The sequence below is a fragment of the Lonchura striata genome, chromosome 3, assembly GCF_050655825.1.
Source record: "Lonchura striata isolate lonStrDom1 chromosome 3, ASM5065582v1, whole genome shotgun sequence".
Classification (NCBI taxonomy): domain Eukaryota; kingdom Metazoa; phylum Chordata; class Aves; order Passeriformes; family Estrildidae; genus Lonchura; species Lonchura striata.
In genome coordinates this window covers 53,365,538-53,379,471 of record NC_140705.1, presented here as the reverse complement: position 1 = coordinate 53,379,471, position 13,934 = coordinate 53,365,538, and the positions used below count along the sequence as shown (strand labels likewise).

The 13,934-nt window shown below is 39.5% G+C and overlaps 1 protein-coding gene across 3 annotated transcripts in view; it reads right to left on the bottom strand.

Annotated features, from left to right (window-relative positions):
* Window positions 1–4,540, bottom strand: part of LAMA2 (laminin subunit alpha 2) — a 334,791-nt gene extending 330,251 nt beyond the window's left edge. For all 3 annotated transcript variants that reach the window (XM_077782207.2, XM_085576525.1, XM_077782208.2), the window contains exon 1: window positions 4,382–4,540. In XM_077782207.2, coding sequence (XP_077638333.2) covers window positions 4,382–4,466 — 85 coding nt within the window. In that variant the 5' untranslated portion in view covers window positions 4,467–4,540. The remainder of the gene's footprint in view (window positions 1–4,381) is intronic.
* Window positions 4,541–13,934: the final 9,394 nt, after the last annotated feature.

The following is a 13,934-nucleotide window of genomic DNA, read 5'->3' as shown; positions in this document are numbered from 1 at the left end:
GCTAGAACTGATTATGATCTTGTACACATACATGTACATAAATAATAATAATAAAGGAAAATAAATCATAGTTTCCAGATCACCAAAAAATTTATCTGCCAAAACCTTAAACAGCATACAGACTGACTGTGAAAAGGGATCATATAGAATGTACTACACTGCAGTACACCAGTGAGCCAGGTTTGTTACTTGTTATAAAATCCCAAAGCAGGATTAAATAAGTCCTTTAAAAAAAAAATACACAGAATTTTACGGATTCTAAGATGCCAGCCCTCCACAATGGATGTATTCTCTTTTATATTTTTGAAGCTAGAATTTTACACATGTTGATTTACACGGACTGCATGGGAAGGATAATGGCTAAATTCAACCTTTCTTCTTGCAGAAGATAAAGTACTTCTCTTAAATAGCCATTGATTTTCAGTGATTATATCTTATAGATTTTTGCATTATTTTTATATTTGCTGATATTGGGCAACAGACTCAAAATTTATTTAGGTGAGAAGAAGCTGATAAACAATCATCTAAGCTTTGTTTTCTCAGGAAAGTAGAATGCAAATTTACCAACTAAATCTCCTACAAGCTCTGTTCTCCAAATACAGCCAGCTGAGTGCTTTGAATGTTTAAATGCCATCAGCCATGATGGAAACACTCTCCATTACAAGATTACAGTTGGGTGGCGTTGGTGAGTTTAGAAATTGACCTTACTGAAAAAAAATCCCTATGAAGAAAGAGGAAACTTGACTTCTGTTTTTACAGATTACATAAAAAAAGCATCTGGAGTGGTTTTTGTCTCAAGAAAGAGTGTATCTAAGTCTACACACATTCTTCGTTTTTAGGATCTGAAATACTAAACTTATGTCCTGTTACCCTTTTCTCTTAATTTTTCAGAGTATAGGATACAATATACACACAGGTTTGTATGTGGGAAGGAATCTTTTAAGTCCTAGTTGCAATGACATAACACAGAGAACACAGTTTTGAACTAAACTCTTAGGAAACTTCTTTTAAAAATGTACACTTACAGAGAGACTTAAAAATACTGACCTGCCTGACACCATCCACTGCCTAACAGACGGGCACTAGTCATACCCTGCTGATGTTCACCCCTCATGTCTCTTTCAAGTGAGAAATCTCACTTTGACTTTATAAGCATCCTATATACATCACCACTTGGAGTCAACTTACACTTCCTTCCACACATGCTAAAAGCATCTGTACTCCATGAATTATCTCCACTCAGCAACTGACATTAAAGATCAAGTTACTGTGCAGTCTATGTTCCTTAGCCCTGTCCCTTCTATTCACACCTTTCACAGACACATAGCTTCCGTTCTCTCTCATAACAGATATTGAGATCCTTTTAAAAAATGCACAAATTCAAGATCAAAAGAAATTTTACATTACCTTCTAAATCACTACTATTTTATTTCTCTCCCATTCCACACCGAATAGGATGAACTGAGGTTCAAGATTCAAAGGAACATTACAACGCTCTTCAGCCAGTTTACCTTAACTGCAAGTTAAGCACATCTTTAAGAAACCCTGTTCAAGAATGCACATGTTTTTCTGGTTCTAATTCTTCCATTTTCTGAAAAATTGCACTGGTTTCAGCTTGGGTAGAGTAAATTTTCTTCACAGTGGTTCATATGGGGCTGTGTTTTAGATTTGTGTTGAACAGAGTGATGACAATACAGAGATGGTTTTGTTATTGCTTAGCAGGCCTTATACAGAGCCAAGGCTTTTTCTGCTTTTTGTACTGCCATGCTCATGAGGAGACCAGAGGTGTATAGGAAACTGGAAGGAGACACAGCTGGGACAGATGACCCCAAATAACCAAAAGGATATTCCATACCATATGACATCATGCTCAGTATATAAAGTGAGAGGAAGAAGGAGGAAACGTGAAATGTTTGGAATGATGGTGTTTGTCTTCCCAAGTAACTGTTATGTGTGATGAGGCCCTGCTCTCCTGGGGATGGCTGAACACCTGCCTGCCCATGGGAAGCAGTGAATTAATTCCTTGTTTTGCTTTGTTTGCCTGCAGAGCTTTTACTTGACCTATTAAATTGCCTTTATATCAATCCATGAGTTTTCCAGCTTTTATCAATCTTATTTTCTCCCCAGTCCTGCTGGGACTTGAAGGAGTTGAAGGAATATGAGGCTGTGTGGTATTTGGTCAATGGCTGGGGTTAAAACCATCACAGAAATTCTGCATGACTATTTAGTGTTCAAACAACAAAAGAACAGATAATACGTGTAGCTAAAAAAAACAACCCCAACAACAATAACAAAAAGCAGCTTGAAATTAACTCCAGGTTTCTGACCACAGTAAGTCTTCTAACAACTTAAAAAGGAAAAAAAATTACCCACAAGAACAGAAACAAAAAAAGAAATACAGACTGTTCCCATCTTTGAGGTGCAAAATGTTCTTGAAATGTTCTGTTCTATAAAACAACATGGGAATTCATTGTGATGTCTCAAATACTGTTTTTCAAAGCGTTGCAGCTCTGTTACATAATTTTGTCCACAGACATCCAACTGGTGCTAACAATTAGTAAGCATCCAATGTTATGGTTATTACCAAATAACATTTAAGTCGAAAAACAAAAGCTGTAAGTCTAAAGATACAAACCATGAGACCAGTAACATTCTTGTACACATTAAAAAATCCCCCAGGACTTCAGTGAAGTCAGACTTTCCTAACTTTTTGCATTACAGAGGAGCTCATTATCTCTTTGTCTGTAGTGGGCAACACAGTGACATCTACATAGTGCTAGCACCTCCTAGCAGCTGCAAGAGATCTTAAAAAGAAATTTAGAAGACAATAAATGGCAGGCCAGGACTTGAATTCAACTGTTAAGTTTAGAAGGCCCCATCACTACATTAACATTTAATTAAAAGATGCAGGATTATTCATGGAATTACCAGAACTCACTTTTAAGTGATGCAGTAGATGAACATCAAACACACCCACTTCTAATTTAAAAGGGAAATAATTAACATGTCCCTTCACTGTTGAGGTTAAAGGAAACCATGATACTGCATAAACAAAAGGACATTCTCTAAAAGCGTCCCTGTGTTTATGCGTATGTGAGAGAGAGAGAATACTAAAAGAAATGCCACATCAATATTAAGCCAGAAAAATTAATTAAGGGGAAAAAAAAGAAGAAAAAATCAGCAAGAAGAAAATGCATTATGTACTGCATTTTAAATGCTCTACTTTTAAAATCCCAGTCTTCAATGTTTACCAGTAAGTCATCACCAAAACACAGGTTGAGTTTTAATCTACATAGACATTTGATCAACTGCCTTTTATTCTCACACAGCAAAATTCATATTAAGGAGTCAGCGCATCATATTTTCCAAAGTAAACCCTGAATCGTAAAAATACCTAATCTATAATGTTCACCCTATTATGTGACATCAGGGTCAAAGGAAAGATAGCTTGAATTAATTTTATTTTGACACACCCAGAGTATCTTCTAACTGAATTCATTTCAGCAAGGCTAAAAATGTTAAGAGTACAAATGTAAGCCCCAGAAGGAATATTGCAGGCTGACTGAATATTGCAGGTTTTAAGGATTTCCTATGAGAGATGAGAAACTGACTAAAGTTTATTTCTCCCATACCTGTACAACACCCTTTTTGATCTTTCCACAGAACACTAACTCAAAAAGCAAACAAACAAAAAAAAAAAAAAAACCCTTGTAGTGTCAACACACCTAAACACTGTATAATGCATGATAATGGTATGTCTAAGGCATTTACTACCCATGCAGGATACAACTGATTCCGTTCCCATTCCCGTCGTGTTCGTTTTTAACAGAAAAGCTTTGTGATGGGCTAAGTACATCAAATTGCCACCTGAACTAAAAGCAGTGCAGGCAGCCCACACGTGTTTCAACACAGCCTATCAAGTTCCCCTGTCACAGCGATGCCAGCAGACGGGCACATCCCGGCTGGAGGAGGGATGCCAGCAGTCAGCCCGTAACGCCGGTGTGACGCTTCGGGGACGGGGTCACGTCCTCCAGCGGTCCCTCACCTACGTGATTTGCCCCTGCCCATCTGCCCTGCTCCGGGTCATTAAGCGCTCGTGTCAGGGGCCGGGAATTGCGGCTGGGGGCGGGATGTGCCGGCCCCGCAAGAGCAGCCCCCGCAGCGGCCCCTACCCGGCCCGGCCACCGAGGTACCAGCGGTGGTGCCGCCCGCCGAGTCCCCTCTCTGCAGGCTGGGGGTCACTTGTCACGCTCGGTCCCTGTCCCCTCGTCCCTCCGGTCACCAGCAGGACTCCCGAGCCGGTGGCGAGGTCGCCTCCCCCTCCGCACGCTCCGCGGTCCCGGCCGGGCGGGCGAGGCGCGGGCTCCCCGCTCCCCTGTACCTCTTTGCGGCGGCGGCGGCGGCGACTGGCCCCGGCTGCCGAGCGCCGCCAGCAGCAGGAGCAGCGCCAAACTTTCCCGAGCCATGGCTCCCGGGCAGCCCACCCGTCCCGCCGCGGGACGGCCAGCCGAGTGAGCCGCAGCCGCCGGGAGAGGAGAGGAGCCCCGGTGCCCCGGGCAGGGAGCAGGGGAGCAGGACACACCCCCGCCCCCCCGCACACACTCCCCGCCCCGCCGCCGGCCCGCGGAGGAGCGAGCGGGGCCGGTGGGCAGCGAGCGCCGGGCCGGGGGCACAGCGCGGCTCCAGGATCCAGGATCCAGCTCCAGCGGGCACGAGGCGCCGCGCGAGCAGGGCGGCACGTGCCTGCCCGACGGCCGCTCCCCGGAGCCGGGAAGCGTTCTCGCCTGGAAGTGTGCTGCCCGTTTAAATTAGCCTTTGTCAGCTTATCCGACAGGGATAAAAAAATACCTGCGCTGTGACGGGGAGGAGGGTGGGGGGGGAAATAGCTTTCTGAGAAGGCACTTGGGAAACGAGGATTGCGACGGAGTCAAGCACATTTTTCCTGACGTGCCCGGGAGTGGTGTGTCAGGGCTAGCCAGGTATGACAGGGAAAAAACCCATATTACCGCATAAACGAAAAATTAACCTTGCACTAAAATAAAATTTGGATTAAAACTATTGTGTAGTTCTCCTGAAAAAAAAAAAAAATTGCTTTAAAAAAGTCCATAAAAACCAGGTTCCATCATGGAACAGCAAGGCTCCCAGCCTGTGTGTGAGCACACAGAGAAGGGACGTCATGGACTAATAGAAAGAGTGAGTTGGGCTCAGTTCACTGTATATTTGTGGCATAAAACCAGTTCTGACTTGGATGGTCATTTTCATAAGTCTTGTACCACTGCACTTCAAATTTAATTTCTCTTGTAATCCACATCACGATTAAGCAATTCTATGTATTTCCCAACATAAATATTTCAGTATCTGTGTGCTCATTGCTGTAGCCAAAAGGATAATCATGTGTTTATTACAGTGTCTATTTCAGCTCTCAAGCCACAGCATTTTCCATTGGTAAATTTGCCTGTCATTCCAAACCCAAAATTCAAGGAATGCAGAATTATGCACATAATAGACTGTTGCATCCAGCCATACAGCCAACATGACAGTCCCTGTCATCCCACTCCAAGCACACTAATTCTTTCTCTTCTGATGCACTTAACCTATCACAAAAAACTTCTCTTCTGAGGTTTCTCCGCAAACAATCTGAGCTCTGCTGCTGGGAGTCCTGTTACTGGACAGTCAGTGCTTCCATGGCCTTTGGGAAACTGCTCCTCCAGCAAAGGACACAGGACAGCAACAAGAATGCTTTTGTATGGCTCAGCCATTTGTCACTTGTAAGTCAATGGAAAATACTCGAGTCCTCTTGCCAAAAAATTATGTATGTCTGGTCTTCTGCATTTCTTACTGAGAAACCCAGGTTCAAGGTTTACCTTGCTGATTTTCATCTTGTCAGCTATTTGCTTTATTGTGGAAGTATAGATAATCAGGGAACTGTGAGGGACAGAGAAGAAGATGGCGTTTATGACTCTATCCACAGTTTTATCACTATCAATATTTATTTACTCTGTAAAGTGTTTCCCTAGTAACAGTCACTACTTTCTTCTGGCTGCTTCTCCCTTTGCAATTCCTTTCATGCAAAAATTCTGACTTCCAGCAATTGTGTATATGTGCAAGAGGAATAATCTAGTGAATTAAGTACAACTTAAACACTCCAACCCAAGTATATCTCAGTAACTTGGAGTATTTAGTGCCAGTTTCTTACTTAGGGACAATATAGGTTTGACACATTTATTGGTTGAATCTGGTCAAGAGTAGTGGCAGCTGCTACATAAAAGCCATACTAGCATGGGTTGCATACTCCCCCAGCTGGAGAAATTCCTTCCAGGACTCCAAAAGCTGCAAGTGCTGTGGTTGAGTTTCAGGTAATACTCCAGAAGCAGATTGTAGAAACTGTGAAGTGGAGACGTGAAGGGGGGAATCTCTGCTGTTTTGTGTTAAGGTCTCATCAGATCTGATGAAAATATCTCCATGACTTGTGATCTCCATGTATTTGAGGTCAAGTGGAGATTCATTGTAGGGGGGTCCCTACTTTCCCAAATATCAATACTAGAACAATATTAAATACAACAGATTGTTTACTGAGCTTTTATTTGAATCAGTTTATCCTGCTGTTGAGCCTGTATAGTCTGTAATGTGAGGATATGTTGCAGGAATTCAACCTAGTTTCAGTTTTGCAGCACTGCTGGCATACCCAGGTACATCATCACCTGTCAGAGCCAATACTGACTATCTGTGCACCAGAGATGCAAACTTTTAATACTTTGGGGACACCAAGAGGCAAGAGATGCCAGGAAGACCTGCTGACTCATTCAATGATTTTTCACATTTGAACTAAATGAAATAATTCCATATCATAAAACGCCAAGCTTTTCCATATCATAAAACGCCAAGTATCAAGAAGCATCAAGACCTGTCTGCTCCAGAAAGAGAAGCACGTTAGAAGATGAAGTGACACCATTGAGGTAAACAGGGCAGTGTCCTCCTGCAGTCTCTAAAAGAAGGAGCAGATCTGGGGTTAATAACAAGGATCAAACAAAATTACAGGTCTGCAGACAAGTTCATAGGCAGGAGACAGATCTGAGATCAAGTCTGCAAATCGGGGTTAGGACCAGTGAGGTACAAAGTGATGCACAGGTGTATCTGCAATATAAAACAGGCTGGGATAGGGGCAAGGGCTAGAACTTAATTGCAGCATCCACTCCTTAAATGCAGGAGAAACCAACAAAGTTTTTCCAAGTTCTTCCTCCTATATCAAATGTGTCACTACTGGCTGACACAAGGTTACATGGCTGTGAAAGGTCAGAAGTGGCCTTGAGCACAGGCAGACAAACCCATAGGAGTGCGAAGACAAGACTGCAGAGTCTGTAGCAGAGCCTGTAGCTGCACCCAGGGCCATGACAAGCTAGATAAGAAGTTTTCCAGCTATAACAGTGGCTAAAGGGGCATTCATGCTAGTCTGTTCTGCTGGGCTTAGAGGAGGATGTGAGTAAAATCAGATAAGGACTCATCTGGGAACCGATATGATAATATTTTCATGATTTTGCGTTAAAGAGAGGGGCTTTTAAATTAAGTCTGCTGATAAAATGGGACTGGGAGGACTAATGCATATTTTGTAGACTTTTTGCATTTATGTATACAAATATACATTGTGAGTTTATTCAATTTTTATTCTCAATGATTCAAGTATAAAAAATCAGAAGATCCTAAATGCTATAAGATCCTATGTCATACCAATATCAGTGACAGGCTATCAGTGACAGTTTCTTATAAGAATGATCAATAAAGAATATAACCCCAAACTACTGGGTGGAAGTCAGTGAGTCACAAGGCATTTTCAAGTCACCAGAATGATGCAGCTATGAAATAAGAAAGTAAAGCCTAGGATGCATAAAGCCTAACATCAGGGAAAATATTTCCAGTGAAGATATGAAAATTAACACTGCTGCATCCCACCTAGGATATCACAGGGAATTACAATCAGACATGTTCAAGAAGAATTTATTCAGACTTAAACAGAGCAGAGGCCTCTGGGGAAGGGAGAGCTTATCTGAGACAGATTAGAAGGGTTTGATTTGTTTAACCTAGGAAAATATGATGTGAGACATTTGTAAGTGTAAGAAGGATGTTAATGGATGCAATTGTCATAAAAGGAAAGAGCATAAGCAAGACACGGATCATTATAGGCTGGAAAATGGAAGATAGTTTCTAATCATAAGGTGTGGAAACAGCTTTTGTTAGGAGAGCAGAGGGGAAAAATAATCAATTTAAAAGTAGACCTTGGCAGATTTATGAAAGTAATTTCATTACAAACTTGCCTGCAAAAGGCAGGAGGAATGGATTTGATAACGTGCATGACCCTGTCCTGTGTTAAGTGGACTGCAATCAAAGGATAAAGAAAATAGACATTAAAAACAAGCTTTAAATGATTAAGAGAAGATTCAGATACAGCACTTAGAATGAGTTGAAGTATGTGAACCACAAGAATCAAAGAATTAACCTATTTTAGAGGCAAGGTGAGACACAGTCTGTGATTTGGACCCAAGTCGGGAGTAACCAGGATGTCCTCATGCCAGGTTTGTGATCGCCCAAAGCAGCTGTTAGGGATGGGCAAAGTTAAGTTAAAAGACAGACAAGGGATAAAGAAATGAGGTATGTGACTAGGAATCAATATCAAAGTAGAGACGAGAATTAAAGATCAAAGTAGACAAAGGACACATGAAGAAAAGAGCAAATCTAACACTGACAGAAGACTGTTCTTGTGAAGCCCTCTGTTGCCAGGGTCACCGAGTATTGTCAGTTTAAAAGCTGATGCAGATAGCTGCAGGTCAGAAAGCAATCCTGTAAAATTAAGGGGGAAAGAAAAGAAAAATAATCAAAAGAACAGGGGAGGATAGGATAGGCCTGGGCCTAGGTAATAAAGAGAGGATAGCTATAATTTGGCAAGAAAGACTGTGAAGAGAGGATGACAGCAACAGCAGTCCCTGCATTCTGAGGAAGCTAGAGTCAAGAGCAGAGTTGTTACAATTTGATGAGCTACACATGGCATCAAGATGGAGCTCATTTCAAAATAGAGCTCATTTTATTTCAACCCCTCCATTTTGCCTTGCTCACCACCCCTGTAATTAGTCAGATTAATTAGTACACACAACCCACTTACTGTCATTATTTATCATTAACTCTTATAAAAGCCAAATGCTCTTCTGTTAGTACCTCTGTATTGTACTTACACATAAGGAATAGAGAAGAGTCATGGTCTTGCCTGATATTGGATTCTGTGGGCCATTGGAAGTACCACTTATTTCTGGTCTTGACTTCTAATAACTTCCTTTATGCCTATGCTGCTATTTTAAGTGGCTTTTGTTTTAATTTTGATCCTGTGAAAACAGAAGAGCAATGTCACTGACATTATGTTAGCTTATGTTTACCTAAGAATATGAAGTAGAAACAAATAGTTTCTCAGCCCAAAATTAATTGTTACCACCTAAGTCTATATGTACTCTCCATAAATAATACGCCTGATGCAAAACCTTTTGTGGCTCTATTTTCAGAGAACCAGATAGCTGCTAAGAAGGGCTTACTGATTTTAACAGTTACTCATTACAAAGAAACTAGAACTTAGTCTGAAATGACACATAATTGTTTCAGTTTTAGAGTGGATTTTAAAATATTTTCTACCATTCATGTATTTAGGAGGCCTGTTGTATGTGAGAAACTGTCATAATTGTTAGATCCAATTAATAAGAAAAGTTAACATCTACTAATTTTGCCCTGAAGTATAATTTTGCCTCTCATGGAGTGGAAATGAAAATTATTTGGCTGAATCACCAGTGTGGGTTTTATGTTTCCCTGCCAGTCATTAATGAATTGTAAAAAAATAAAAATTAAAAATAATAATAAAGCCTGAGATTAAAACAATTCTGTAGAATTAGATTGACTTGCCTTCCTAAAAATGGATATTACTGCAAAACATGCAGATAGGGAGAGAAACAGATGGGCAATATCTGACAAATAAAATTTCCAGATACTGCCCCATCTGTTTCCTTCTACACAGTTCAGCTATAAGCTTTTTAGCATTATAGGGTTGCTTAGGTGATATTCCTCTTTGCAATGACATCACACCCAGAGACTAGCAAAAACAGGTTGGTACAGTGATCTGAGAACAAGGATCAGTTCACTACATGGTTACCATTTTATATTCTCAAACGTACAGGCATTAGATTTCCTTCTTTCATAGTGGAAAGATTCTATCTTCCAAAAAAATTTTGGTAAACTCTTTGGCTTGTTTTTGAAATTGTTTTGCCTTTCCTGTTGATCTGCTGTAGATTTGAAAACCATATTACTTTGTCTGGTAAAATCTAAATTTTTGGCTTCTCTGCTTAATTTTTATTATGTTGTCTTCGTGTCCAAATACTTTGCTAAACAAAGTTTATCATTCCTCTCTGAGGCTGATGCCTTAATTTATGAAAGAAAAACATGTCATCATCAATATTGCTACATTTTACAAGACCAGAAATCATCATGACCCTAAGGAGATAGCCATACAGAACTATCCAAAAGTCAGCACAATTCCCCACGCCTCCCATACACTTGGGTGGGCCTGGAGACATCCAAAATTTTGAGTACAGAGTGTAATCAGCTGCAGGGTTATAGTTGATGATGGTTGTGTCTTAGAATAGAGAAGCTTATGACTAACATGAAAGAAAATTATCAGAAAAGAAAGAAAGGAAAAGTAAGACAGGAAGAAGGAAGGCCTGAACTCAGGAAGGAGGGAAACATTGGATCTCTTGAACTACTGTTGAGGTTTTTCTCAGCTCATTTACTGCAAAACAGAAAGGGCCAAGCAAGAGATCTTCGTTAAAGACTTCTTCCATGCAGCTGCTCTGCAAAGTGGCAGATGGTTAGTGTATTCTTCCTTATTTTGATAAAAAGTCAATTGGCACACTTTGTTCATTAGGAAAACCTGGAGAATTTTGTAAAGGAGCAGTGAAGGTCACAGTTCTGTCAGATTACATGTTTGTATACATGATCATAAGTCCAAGTCTTCATTTAAGCTATAGCATAATTTTCCAATCAGTAAAGAAGCCTCCAGATCTCATATGCATCCTTAAAATTGGGTTCTTAGAAGTAGTTGCAGAGTAGATTTTTATGACTCGCTTGAGTCAGTTGTGAAAATCTAGAAACTGGAAATATATAAAAGGAAGAATTTTGAATGCAATATCCTCTTTGAGAGAAGAGTATATCATGTACTAGTTAGGAAATGCCCTTGTGTACATCTACCAAAACATCTCTCTAAGAGTCAACTTCTGAACTGATAGAATACATTGCCTTTAGCAATCTTAAAGTATAAAATTAAGAGATGTTTCTAACATGCATGTACATCCTCAGAGAGAAATTGTGGCTTGGTGCCATCAGGACATTGCTTATTCTGTGAAATCATATTTTTGAAAAGAATTTTTAATGGCCAGATTAGGCAATCATCTTTCATTTAAATAAATATCCAATTGCACAGTCCTTAGTGCAATTAGTGACAGGCTCACTGTATTACTGTTGGCTGGACGATTTAGTCAAATAAAACTAGTCTCTGTCATGAACTCTAAAAGCTTTTGTTCATGGTATACCTGCCCATCAGTTAGCCTGCAGAACCATGTACACAATACAACTATGTTCTAGGCATCCACAATAATACCACTTCTGCACAGAACCAGTAAAATATAGGAAGAAAAGACACATATGGAAAGTAACTGCTAATGAAACAGTTGATCTTGTTCTATATTTATAGACAAGAAACAGAATATTTTTCAGATACCTCTCATCAAGCTTTACCTTGACAGGTTGACTACAATAAATAAAATACATCCCTAGATTCATTTTATATGAGGCTGGTAACTTGGTGGTCAGAAGAACAGCAGGCTCTTGTCCTCAGTCCAGCATTGTAGACTATTAGAACTTGTTCTGAAATCTGCTTCTTTATTACAGAAATAACAAATCAAATTGATTTTCATTTGACCTAGACAATAGAGTTCTGTATATTTTATATGATAAATTATTTTTTGTTGAATTTTCAGGGTACTATTGCAAAGATGTTGAGACAGCATTACTTGATTTCTCTGCCATGTACAGTTGCTTTGAGAAGAGTTCATTCGCTCATGCAATTGTTTCACTTTTAGGCACTGACTTAATTGTTTACAAAAAGGAAAGAATGGTTTGACATCTATAAGAGAAACACAATAAAATATGACTGGTTTGCACTGGGCAACTGGGGTACATTTTACTATTCTTTGCTGTTATTTTTTGTTGGATATAATATACCTTCCTTTAGTAAGAATTTTGACATCATCTCCTTCAGGGAACTCACTGGGAACCAGAAGACACATGAGCTGGATGAATCAACTGTTAGATAGGCTGAGAATTAGCTGGATTGCCAGGCTCAAAATGTCATAATTGATGGCTTGGCAACCAAATGGTATCCAGTAGCAAAATGGACTAAAGGACCTCTGAACATCTCATCCAACCAACATTTCTGCTTGTGACACATCTGTGGCATGTTTGCTATTGCTCCAAGGATATGATTTGCTCCTTCATAAATTGTGAATGATCTTATAAGGAAATCAGTAGATTCTCATAAATTCAAAGAGGTAGAAAAAACAGTTTTCCTTGGCATGATTTAGGTAATGTATTGCAAGCCATTGCCTTTATAGCTAGTTTTCAAACTTGTTTTTTACATCTTCTTATCCAATTACTGCGGTTATTAGATACTTGTTTTTACAAATGGATAATGAGGTATTTGGCATAAACTGTTTGCTGTGTTTGGAATATTAAACTCAATAAAGTCTTAAAATACATATGAAATGAATATTAAAACCATGCATTATGCTTTAATAACATTAAATATAACATTAAAATAACAATATTGAATGTGTACATATAAATATGTTTCTAAAAGTTGGTATATATGGTTTTAATTTTCTGCTGGTATACATATATATACATACTCACTGGATATTAAAGACTCCTTTTTAATGAAAGACATCCATTAATATATGTAAATTAATGATATATATCTCTCACAAACACTCTCCATACTATTAATTTTTAGTAATACAATTGTTTTAAATCTACCAAAGGGAAATTTGAAAAAAACTTTGAAGTTATTTGAAAATTGCTTGTAATTTCAGACTTTAGGAAGCTGATAAATTAATATTGGCAGCAGTTTCCTCGCTCCATATTTTGATTTTATTCTACTATAAATTTAAGAAACTCTCACTAGGGACTTATCAAGATTAATCTATTGTTAATAAAAAATACTTAAGTGTTTCCCAGTTCAGAATATTAAAGATATATAAGCAAAAAACCCCAATGGAATATGTTAAAACATATATTAAATTCTACCTCAAATCTAGAGGAGGAGATAACTGCTCCCTTACTGCTATGGCAGAGGATACTGTAGTAATGTTTATGATGTCCTGTAGGATAGATATATACATACAGAATATGCATACATACAGGACTCTGCCAAGTCAGTTCAGTTTTCTAATCTTCACGTTAACATAAAATGGGTTCATACTCCAAAATGAACTAAATCAGTTAATTTCCAGGACACCTGGGAATTACCAGCATAAATCCTCCCCCATCCCAGGAGTCTGTCTGCCTGGACAAACTGTGATACATTAAGGGCTTTGGGGAGATAAATGAGGAGCCTTCCCCTAATTCTCCAGACCAGGACATAAGCTCAGGCTGTCATCCTGGTTCTGTGCCTGATTATGCTGCAAGTATGATTGTTCATACCTCCCTGATTCTGCCTTCAATCCACACACTTGACTTTCTGACCTGCTCCCTGAGCTGTCTGAGCACTACAGACTAGACTGGCAGTCACTGGGCCACGTCCAACCTTTGTTCCAGTCACCAGACCTGATCTGCTTTCCTCATTCAGGTACTTGGCT